The following is an 11,579-nucleotide window of genomic DNA, read 5'->3' as shown; positions in this document are numbered from 1 at the left end:
TGGTTTGCCGGAGAGTGACTCTAGGCTGCTCAGAGTATTACTCTTGTGAAGAAAGGGCTTGATGAATATTTCAGTTTCAGGGACTTCCTGAAGCTATTTTGAACCGTTTACCTGTTGCATGAATCCTAATTGGTCTTAATAAAAACCCGGAGCCAGGTATCAAAATGAAAGCTGGAAGATCAGAGGAGCAGAGCAAGCCACAACCACCACACTTCTTCCCTCACCAACTCCTCAGCCTGAAAGAGCACGAGTTCCCATCTCCCCCGACTTATATTCTTTTCTCTACCCAGCCATATCACTTCCTGTCTGAATCTCCCTAGTGCTGGGAGTAGAGGTGTGTGGTCCCAAGTGCTGGGATTAAAGGCGTGTGTCACCACTGCCTGGCTCTGTTTCTCTTTTAGACTGGATTAATCTTGTGTAGCTCTGCATGGCCTTGAACTCACAGAGATCCAGTCTCTGCCTCTGGACTGCTAGGATTAAAGGTGTGTGCCATCACTGGCTGGCCTCTATGTTTAATATAGTGGCTTGTTCTGACCTCTGATCATCAGGCAAATTTTATTTGTTCAGAATAGCACCATATTGACCTTACGTCTTAAGGCTCATCCGTGCAAGGTGGAATATTACAGTCTTGGAAGAAACCGCTACAGAATATTGACATGGTTACGGAACTTGTGAACTCACCACATTTATGTCTGCCTGCACAAGATGAAAGCGGCCAAATGTAGGCACAGATGGGGAGGTGCTCCCCAAGCCCCATCTCTTGCTGAGGAGTTAACAGAATAAAGGTCATAAGCATGGAGGTGATGGATATTTGAGGGGTGAATTTCAGAGTGAAAATGTGGGGCGTATGCCAATAAAGGAGGCCAGCAGAGAAGGCTAAGAAGGATGAGAATATGAATGGCCAGGCAGGCAGGAGGCAAACTTGAGAAGGTGAGTGGCCGAGCTCAGGCAGCCAAACATTGCAAGACAGGACAGTCATCAGTGCTGAGGGTTCCGGCAAAACACAGGCTAACAGGTATCCCATGGACTTCCTCTGCTGAAGCCGGATTCTACAAAGGGTGGAAACAGTAACCACGTGTGAAGGACGGGAAAGAAAAAAAAAATGAAATAAAAGGAGGAGAGCGGGACTACTCCTAAAGTATAGAGGAGATTTTTCGTGTAGATAAAGGGAAGAGAGCAGAGTCCAGGCTGAACAGAGACAGCGGGAGAGAGATCGGAAAGAGGAGCTGCCGAATAAAGCCAAATGGCAAAGAGAATAAGTGGTAGACGAAAAAGCCGGTTAACAAAAATGGCCTGATTATATAGGTAACAGGTAGGGATTGAGGGATGCTGGGAGAACCTGGCCGCTTTGATATGCTAAATAGGCGCCTTAGTTAGCCTTTGTTCCGGTTTGAGACCTAACAGGAAGGGATCCAAACTGCAGCAGAACCCTAGAAACACTGGGCTTCCCCCCACAACTAAGTTTTCCTGCCGGGAACATTTACCAATTTATACCCAAGAGGAAGATCAAGTTTAGTTTTTCTCCAATGGCTCTTGATTCCCTGTTAACAGAGTCCCTCTGCATCTATGGGGGATTGGCCCTTGGCCCCCTCAGATACTGTATCCCCCAATTAAAATATCTTTATAAGATTTATACTTAATACAAGGTAAATGCTATATAAATAGTTTTCTGCATTGCTTAGAGAATGGCAAGGAAAATGTTTGAGGGAGATGGCTCAGCATTTAAGAACTCTGGCTGCTCTTCCAGAAGACCCAGGTTTGATTCCCAGCACCCACACAGCAGCTAACTACTCTGTGTAGCTTTCTCTGTGTAGCTTTGCACCTTTCCTGGAACTCACTCTGGAGACCAGGCTGGCCTCGAACTCACAGAGATCCACTTGCCTCTGCCTCCAGAGTGCTGCGATTAAAGGCGTTCACCAACACCACCAGGCTACAGATGGAATTTCAAGCAGGCAGATCTGTGAGTTTTGAGGCCAGCCTTGTCTACAGATCCAGGACAGGCAACAAAACTACTTGGAGAAACTCTGTCCCCGGGGGTGTGGGGGTGTGGGGGTGTGGGGGTGGGTGGGGTGGGGGTGGGGTGGGGTGCTTGACCTGCAGATGGTTGACCCTATGCACCGGGCATTTGGGTATGATCAGCACCTTTATTAGAAAACAGTATAGGTTTTTGGACTTAGTAAACATTGCAGTTTTTAGGGACACTCTGACTTTTAAATACTATCCCTGCATCATAGGAAAACCATGACCGCAGTGTATGTTTTTATTCATATATTTTTTTTAAAGATTTATTTATTTATCATGTATACAGAAGAGGGTGCCAGATCTCATTACAGATGGTTGTGAGCCACCATGTGGTTGCTGGGAATTGAACTCAGGACCTCTGGAAGAACAGTCGGTGTTCTTAACCTCTGAGCCATCTCTCCAGCCCCTGTTTTTTTTTCTTTTTGAAACGGATTTCTCTGCGTAGTTTTGGTGGCTGTCCTGAATCTCTCTCTGTAGACCAGGCCGGCCTCAAACTCACAGAGATCGGCCTGGCTCTGCCTCCCGAGTGCGCAGTATATGTTTAAAATCACTCTTGTCTTTCTTCATTTCCTGTCTCAAGTCTGTATATTCTCCGGCGTGCCAGTCTCCACCCATTGCTTTACTGAAAACAGGAACTAGCTAAGCTTTAAAAAGTCGGGGAAAACAGCCTATAAACCGGAAAGGTTGAAAAGGGCGTCTCTAAAAGCCACCAAAGCCAACGGTTTCCAAGTCCCGCAGAGTATAAAAATGTGTCGACAACCGAGACTATGCCTTAAAATAAAAATCCGCATCACCAGCGCCTGAACTCCCAAAGCAGAAACCGTGGAAAGGGACCTAGATGCCAACCTGCATAAGTGCCCTAGGTGATGTAAATCAACTCCCCTGCCGCCCTTTTATGGGTAAGGAGAGGAAGCACCAGGCCGTTGCCACCGGGCTGTCTGCCCTCAAGGTCTTTAAAGGACTCTGCTATGCTATTTTTAGGAGGGTGAGTGGCAGACACCCTGCTTTCCCGGGGTTCCCTGCTTTCCCGGGGTTCATCTCGATTCCCTCTCCGCCAGAAACGCCCTGTACTTCTGGAAAGCGCAGTTCTGCAAAAGTCAGCTGAGGATCCCCAGGTGCACCTCCAGGAGCGCACACCCACCTAGGGGGCGGGTCTCTCCTCTCCCGGGGGCGGAGCATCCTCAGGCCACGCCCCACGCCGCCCGATGCCCAAGCATTCCCGGAAGCCGATGCGCTCGCCCTAGTGGAGCTGATTGGTTGGCTGCAGCAGGGGCGTCGCGCGCGGTTTTCCGGAGTTGGTTTGGGCTGTGTTTGCATTCTGTGAGCATGGCTGGGCCGTACATGCACCTACGCGAGCTGCGGGGCCCCCTGCACCCCGATAAGGACGACACCGAGGAGGAGTGCGTGCAGGAGGAGGATGGGGACCGGGACTCGGAGTTCGTGGACGCCGAGGAGCTCTGCAGCGGCGGCATCCAGGCAGGCAGCCTGCCGGGACGCACCCGAGGTGAGCGAACGCCACCGGGCGGGTGTGCCCGGTGCACGGACGGACTTTTGGTTCTCACCAGCAGGGACAGACGGGGGTACAGACGAGGGTACAGACGGGGATACAGGCGGGGACAGACGGAGGACAAGCGAGAGACAGACGGGGGGGGGGGGGAGACAGGCCGGGGGCAGGCAGGGGACAGATGGGTGACAGTCGAGGAGGCGTACAGGCCGGGGTGGGGGGACGGACAGACGAGGACAGACGGCGGAGGACAGACAGGGGACAGGCGGGAACAGACGGGACACAGGCGGGGGACACAGACGTGGGGGGGACGGGCGGGGGCAGATGTGGACAGGCAGGGAGGGAGACAGGGACAGACTGGAGGACAGGCCGGGGGGGGGGGGGGGGGGGGTGGACAGGACAGGGACTGGCAGGGGACAGGTGGACCTGTGTCCTGGCGCAGCGGCCTCACTGTACTTATGGTGAAGTAGTTAGAGTGACAGCAGCTGTGACTGACATACCGTGAGTCAAGCTTCCTCTTTACAATGTTTACAGTTGTTGGAGGTAGTTTGACAGTCAGGGAAATAGACATGGCAGCCCGATTCCCACCCAGAAACTTTTATTACGCTGCCTTGCCTGAATCAAAGAAGGGGTTGTTCTTTAGTAACTTTGAGAACACACACACACACACACACACACACACACACACATTATATTTGCATGGTCTAGTACAGTAACAGCGGCTGACCACGTGTGGCCCCAGATATTGCCAATGAAACACAGCCAGTGCTATTGAGGAGCTGCATTTTAAGTATGACTGAATTTGAACTGAAATGCACAGGATGACGTGTTGGCGGAAGTGCAGCCAGCTCTCCTGGCCGAGCATTGGCCCTGGGACACCCCAGGGAGAGAAGGTGATGATGTCACCATCCCGCTGGAAATACCCCCCATGACTTAGGCAGCTGTTCCCTGATCACAGAAAGCAGCCACACTTAGTGCTGAGACGGAACACCACACATATATGTGGTTCAGACACGGCTTTGCTGGAGAAGTGAGCTGAGCTCTCTGTATAAAGGCAGACCGGCCAGGAGAGGTGAGCGTAGCTGAGAGAGTCGAACACCTTCATGCCAAGGGAGGCATCCTGGCAACTTTAAAGCCCCACATAGAGGCCAGTGTTGGCCGAGGCGATGGTAGCAGGCAGACTGGATTTCTTTTTCTCGTTTTGGTTTTTCGAGACAGAGTTTCTCTGTGTAGCTTTGCGCCTTTCCTGGAACTCACTTGGTAGCCCAGGCTGGCCTTGAACTCACAGAGATCCACCTGCCTCTGCCTCCCGAGTGCTGGGATTAAAGGCACGTGCCACCAGATTTCAAAGAGCAAATCCAAGAGCACACCGTGCCTGCCTCCAGAATGTGCAGATGGAGCCGTGTCCTGTTATAGACAAGGTGTTGGAGAAACAGGCAGGCAGAGCTAAGTGTTGGAGGTAGCGGGGAGAGATGTCTGCGTGGATGGGTGAGGGGATCAGAGAGAGGTACATCTTGGCGGAGACGTTTGCAAATTTCCTGTTCTCTTTATCTCCATCTTCCTTCTCTTCTCTAGTTTCTATTCCCGACGAACACACTAAAGAGCGGTGCACCGTGAGAGGGCGGTTCCCCCTCCTGGGTCCTTGGTGGCATGTGAAGGTTTGGGTTGCAAAGCCTGTGCGGTCCAAGATCTACCAAGTTCAAGGGTTTCCATCCTACTTTTTACAGTCCGACATGTCGCCACCCGGTCAAAAAAATATCTGTTCGCTTTTCCTTAAAGAGTGTGGGTATGCACGCAGAGATGAGTTCTTAAAGTGGGTAGAGGGAGTGTCAAGTTATGAAAAGCTAAACTTTGAAAATCTGCCGGAAACATTAAGGCGTTTCGACAGAGAACCTGGAGAGAAAAATAAACAGACATCTAATGAGAATGAGCAGGAAGTGAGGAGATTGCCCGTGGAGGACTCGTGTAAGTATGATTTTTATCAGTGAGTTTCTGTGTCATTTAGACACTGAATGACTGAAGTGTTACAACTGTTCATTCCTGACATATCTTGCATAGGACAAACTGAGCCTCTCTGATCAGAAAATCTGAAGTGCTCCAAAGTGTAAAACTTTCTGAGCATGGGCATGATATATAGGTGACGTTTTCTAATTTATAGTCATGAACTCTGTCTCATCTACAAAATTATTACAATATTTTTACAGTGTTTTATTTTCAGCCTGTGTGTTTTAAGGTGCATATGAAAAATAAACAGGTTGTATATTTAGGCTTGGATCCCATCCCCAAGCCTTCTTTTAGGCAAATATTCTAGATTATGAAAGGAAAAAAAAGTCTCCAAATATTTCTCCCAAGCATTTCTGATCAAGGACACAAAAATCTTCCCACAGCCTGCAGGCCACATGTGGCCAGGGATAGTTATAAACGTGGCCCAAGGTGAAGTCTCTATACTGAAGACGTGAGATTTATTTGTTTATTCGTGGCTCAGTTTGGTTTTCAGTGGTGAACTTCTTAGGTGACAATGTGTTGCCGTGTCAACAGTTTGAACATGTCTGGGTCCTCTTTGAAGTCGGTTGTTTTTAAGACTGAAGCCAGGTGGTGGTGGCGCACACCTTTAATCCCAGCAGTGGGGAGGCAGAGCCAGTCGGATCCCTGTGAGTTCGAGGCCAGCCTGGTCTACAGAGTGAGATCCAGGACAGGCACCAAACTACACAGAGAATCCCTGTCTTTTTTTTTTTTTTTTTCCCAGAGCTGAGGACCAAACCCAGGGCCTTGCACTTGCTAGGCAAGTGCTCTACCACTGAGCTAAATCCCCAACTGAGAAACCTTGTCTTAAAGAAGACCGAAGAGAAAAAAAAAAAAAAAGGCTGTGGAATAATCTACTTTAGAAATATTTCAATTCTGAATGAGTTAAAATAGCATTAAAATGTGGTTTTTCTATCTGATGCTCATATACAGAAGACATTTTCTTTTTTAGTGAAATCAAGTGAATTTTGTATCACACCAAAATGACTTTGAGGGCAAAAGAATCAGGGTTACAATTGGGAAAATAATGTAAAGGTTAATGCATAAATGATTTATTTTTGTGCTTAGTTTTGAATTTACCCTTATAGGATGCATTAGAGGTGTTTTTTTTTTTAAATGATTATATTGTAAGCAAAATAAAAGACTAAAAAGCATTAAGTATATAATAAAGGACAGAAAGTTTGGTGCTTGAAACAAAGAAACTGTCTTGGTAGAAATAATTCTATTAACTTTCATTTCTACCAAGATGGTTTCTACCAAGTTAATAATTCTATTAACTTTCTTAGTGCTTCAGGTAAATGGAGTAATCTTTCTGACTTAGGCGTCTTCGGCTGGTTGTGTTAAGAGAAACGTCTCCCAGTCCATCTGTCTGGGCTTACTGGTGTGTCTTGCTTTGTTCTTTCTTGGCCTCCTGCAGTCCCATTTGTGTGTGTGATGACAGCTTTGAAGTTCCCGAAAATCATGGAATTCCTTCCAACTCTTTTTCCTCGGCACTTTCGAAGGCTTATCAGCTCGAGTTCTGAAGAGATGTTGCAAAGGATAGAAGAAGCCTTGGAGACACATCCATGGAAGCTTGGGTTCCGTAGGGTAAGTCAGACATTTATTGTTCAGCATTTAGTAATCCTGGATAAGGCAGAGTTCTTCAAATGTGGCCATGTTTGAATTTCTTTCTGCTGAGAACATATGTGGATTTAGGGTTGGATTTTTTTTCCCCTGAGTTTCATAGGTCAACATAAATGTCTTAGGTCTATAATTCTGACATGACTATAAAGTCAATAAATAATGAAGTCAACTGATTAATAAACAGAAACCAACACAGCAAGATGTATGCTGTTCATATTATCACTATTAATTTTATCATGTAATGCATTATGATGTGACATACTTTTCTGTCACTCATTTGTCTTTGTATCAGTCTCGTGGAAGACAAAAGTTCTTTGAGATTTATTGAGTCCATTTGCTCTGCAGTACAGTCTGTCATATCCCTGTATGACTATTGAAGACTTAAATATTCCCAGGGTACATCAAACTGCTATCTGCCTATTAATTGGCACAATAACACCATTTACGAGTTAGTCCATATTTATACTTTTTTTTTTTTTAAGATTTATTCATTTATTATGTATACAGTGTTCTGTCTGCACATATCCCCACAGGCCAGAAGAGGGCACCAGATCTCATTACAGATGGTTGTGAGCCACCATGTGATTGCTGGGAATTGAACTCAGGACCTTTGGAAGAGCAAACAGTGCTCTTAACCTCTGAGCCATCTCTCCAGCCCCCATATTTGTTCTTATTGTCAGAAATGAAGAGAGTTGAGCCTGAATGTGTTAGAGTTAAATGTGGTCCTTAAATCGTGGTAGCTGTAACATGGCTTTCCAAATGAAAACACAACTGATTAAGTTTAACCATCTCCAATATGAGAACTAAGTGATTACTGATTCCCAATCTAGCATAGAAGTAGAGATGTTCCTTGTTGGAACATCTTTCTTCTCCAGGAAGGCCCTGACTTAGGGGCAGTGGAGGAAGGTAAGGCAGGAGTTACCGTGATGGGATCCATCATTCATCAGGGCTCAGGGCTCTCCTCTCCTCCACAAGTCTTATTTGTATCCAGTCTCTCCTGGGGAATTTAAGCGTAGCTTGCTTACTTCTTCGTGCTAATCTTTCCTTCATCGAAGGACACCCATCTTAGGAGTTTAAAGCTCATTCTAATGGTGTCATGAGTGTGGTCTTGTTTGACATTAGTGACCTCTTTGAAGGGTACTGTTTGCAAAGGTCATCCCATCCTGAGCCTGCGGGGACTTCAGTGTTTGACTTTTGAGGGGACTCTGGGCAGTCCATAAAAGGAGAGGTGGCCTCAGGAAGGGCGTCTCCATGAGACTGATGGAGCTGAACGATAATGTGGTGAATGGCCTCCTTTGTAGTATTGGGAAGAATTACTGATAGACACATGGACATCCCAGCAAGCTAAGAAAATGAGGTAGCTGCTCACTTCCCAGTGCCTGCAAAGACGCTTACAAAGGTCTGGTCAATACAGGAAGCCTCTCCGCTTCAAATCTTACTTACGCATTACATGATTCACACTGACTTAATTGGACTGGTTGATTAAAGGTCTCTTTCCACAGACAAGAACCCTCCATTGACATGATAGCACACACTCTTGTAAAGCCTTTCCATGGTAGAGACTTAATAATTGTTGTCTTAAGGGGTTTTTAGAAAGTCAAGGAAAAGGGTCAGTGATACCTACCTTCCAAAGTCAATCTGGAAGAAGAAACTGTTGATGATGTTGTCTTTAGGAGACCTGGGGAAGAATAAATAAGTCAGGGAATTCCTGTGGTGTGTGTGTGTGTGTGTGTGTGTGTGTGTGTGTGTGTGTGTGTGTGTGTTAAGTCATGCAGCATTGTTTGACAATGTTTGAAAATGGAGATTTGAAATTTACATAACTGCCTAATATAAATATAAGGCAGTTAAAAACGTTAATGATATACCATATGACCTTTTCTCCAAATTTTGTGCAAATACCTATTTTCTAGAGCTTGGAAATGCTTAAGGTAACACAGTTACAGCTGTCGTTATCATACCCACCACTATGTATACTTTGTATGTGGCCTTCTGATGTCTGTTTTCCTAAAGGTGACCTACCGACAGATGAAGCTTCTGAGCTGCGAGGCCAGCTTGACGGCTTTCAGTCTGTGTCCCTCCCTAATCCAGCTGATGACTCCCCTGCAGAAGAACGCATTGGGTATCTATGCTAAGTTGAGGCAGATGTGTCGAGAAGACGGGCACACTTGTGTGGAAGTAGAAGCCTTGACTTCGGCGGTGGCACACAACATGTCTTTCCAGGAAGCATGCGAATCTCTGGAGTTTATGAAGGATCTTGACGTGGTGACCTACGAGAAGGACTGTGTCTTCCTCTCCGAACTGTACCAGGCCGAGCAAGGCATCGCCTCCTCCATATGTGACCTGATCAACAGATCCCCCTGGTATTTACAAGTGGACGTGAAGAAAGTTCTGGCGTCCATTTGCAACGGGAAGCCCGAAGATTCAGAAAGTGCCGCCGAGGCAACGGAAGGAAGTGAGCCGGATGAAATGGGGTTAGAACAGGGCGAGAGTGTTTCAGACCCACGGGACGGCGGCGGTGACCTCGTTAGGAATGATGGGGAACACCAAGTGAATGCAGAAATCAGTGATGTCCCACTGGATCAAGATCAGGTGGTCGCACTGGAAATGATCTGCGCCAAGGCTGTGACCGTCCTCAGCGGGAAGGGTGGCTGCGGGAAGACCACCATTGTTAGCCATCTTTTTAAGCATGTGGAGCAGCTGGAAGAAAAAGAAGTACAGCAAGCTTGCAAAGATTTTGAGCTAGACGGGGATGCCTCAGAAGAATGGTTTGCCTTTCCTAAGCAGAGCCCGGCAGTGGTGGATAAGGCTATAGAAGTTCTGCTCACAGCGCCTACTGGGAAAGCGGCTAGTTTACTGAGGCAGAAAACTGATCTTCCGGCTTACACGCTGTACCAGGTAAAACCTTTGCTGTTTCTGTGTGTAGACAGATTAAAAACTTCCCTAAAGACATCTTTGCCTCTTACTCAGAAGTAACCAGCTTGTAAGTTTTTCCTTCCTCTTAATTTCGAGCTAGAGATGAAACTCGAGGTCTTGTACAGTCCAGGTAGGCGCTTGGCTACTGACTTACATTCCCAGACTCCATAGTTTGTAAGCCCCTCTCCCAATGGGGGTTTTACATTTTTATTGGTTAGTAGAGTATCTGCCTGCCTCATGGCTACCCCCTCATCCCTTCCTTGCACCATGTGAGGCCTTCCCAGGAGCCTTTGCTGCCTGGGTCCTCTGGTCTGCTGCTATAACTGAGCAAAAGGTTTCCCTCCACTGCTTGGGACTGTTGCTCAAGGTCCCAAAGCTGAGATTCATTCAGTTAACTGCAGCTGGGATATAGTCCAACCTCTTTCCTACTGTCCCCTGTTTGATGAGCACAGGACCCAGATGTTTAAGCACCATGTTGGATGCATCCGGCCAGGCCAGTTCCTCCTTCATGATATTTTCTCTAAGCTGTGCTTCAAGCTACGGCCTCCTGGATGTGGACTGACTAAGGCCTTCTGTGGGTGTTGCTGGCACACTCCGCTTCTCTCTGCAGCCTTGTTTGGATGAGCTCAGCCATGATCAGGGTGAAATCCAGCTGGGAAGGAGGTGCCTGGTGGTTTCAAGCTCTGGAAGGCACATCCTTTCTGGCTGTTCTTCCCTCTGTTCACACCTAGACATCAGTTTAAGTTAAACTATACACTATTGCGAACAGTGTTGACTTAATCTCGCCTTACTTCATCCAGTCCTGCTGGGGATGTTCACTTTTTTTTTTGCAAGATATCGATGCTGCATAGACCACCTCCCCGTCTGTCACTTGATGGCCATCTCTGTCATCAGATCAGCTTTTGAAGTATCCCAATACTCATCTACAGGGTTCGATACTCGCCTCCGAGCTTATCTCCCATGGCTACCAGAGCTTACTGTTCTTGTTAAAGTCTCCTGGGTCCTTATTCTGTAGTAGCTCATCATTTAGATCAGCCCTTCCCAGGACAGCCTGTCTATAACTTCCCCAGTTTGTGGTGAGAATGGACACAGGCTCTGAAAGTAAACTGGGAGACTGCGTCCTTCATTGGGATATTCTTGTCATGAGGAAATGTTGGTGGCATCAGAGTATATGCTTAACGATGTAGTTTAATTCCCCATACCATATTTCTTTCTTTTTTTTTTTTTCTTTTCAAGATAGGGTTTCTCTATAGCTTTGTGCCTTCCCTGGAACTCACTCTGTATCCCAGACTGGCCTCAAACTCAACAGAGATCCTCCTGGCTCTGCCTCCCATGCTGGGATTAAAGGCGTGCGCCACCACCGCCCGGCCCATATTTATTTCTTATGAGGACTGGTTTCAAGCATGTCCCCATTCCCTGGAGTGCTGGAGATGGGGGAAAAAAATCCTCTCTTGTAGAATGAAAGCTCCGTGGAGCTCGGCACTCTGTTCTCTGC

General features: G+C 47.1%; 1 protein-coding gene across 1 annotated transcript in view; it reads left to right on the top strand.

Annotated features, from left to right (window-relative positions):
• The first annotated feature begins 3,348 nt into the window (after nt 1-3,348).
• The window catches only part of Helb (DNA helicase B), a 29,230-nt gene continuing 20,999 nt past the window's right edge, over nt 3,349-11,579 (top strand). The window contains exons 1-4 of the mRNA XM_036169637.1: nt 3,349-3,526; nt 5,102-5,491; nt 6,966-7,135; nt 9,182-10,066. Of these exons, the coding sequence (XP_036025530.1) occupies nt 3,349-3,526; nt 5,102-5,491; nt 6,966-7,135; nt 9,182-10,066 (1,623 nt within the window). The remainder of the gene's footprint in view (nt 3,527-5,101; nt 5,492-6,965; nt 7,136-9,181; nt 10,067-11,579) is intronic.

The sequence above is a fragment of the Onychomys torridus genome, chromosome 20 (genome assembly GCF_903995425.1).
Source record: "Onychomys torridus chromosome 20, mOncTor1.1, whole genome shotgun sequence".
In the NCBI taxonomy this organism is placed as follows: domain Eukaryota; kingdom Metazoa; phylum Chordata; class Mammalia; order Rodentia; family Cricetidae; genus Onychomys; species Onychomys torridus.
This window is presented reverse-complemented; position numbering and strand designations above follow the sequence as displayed.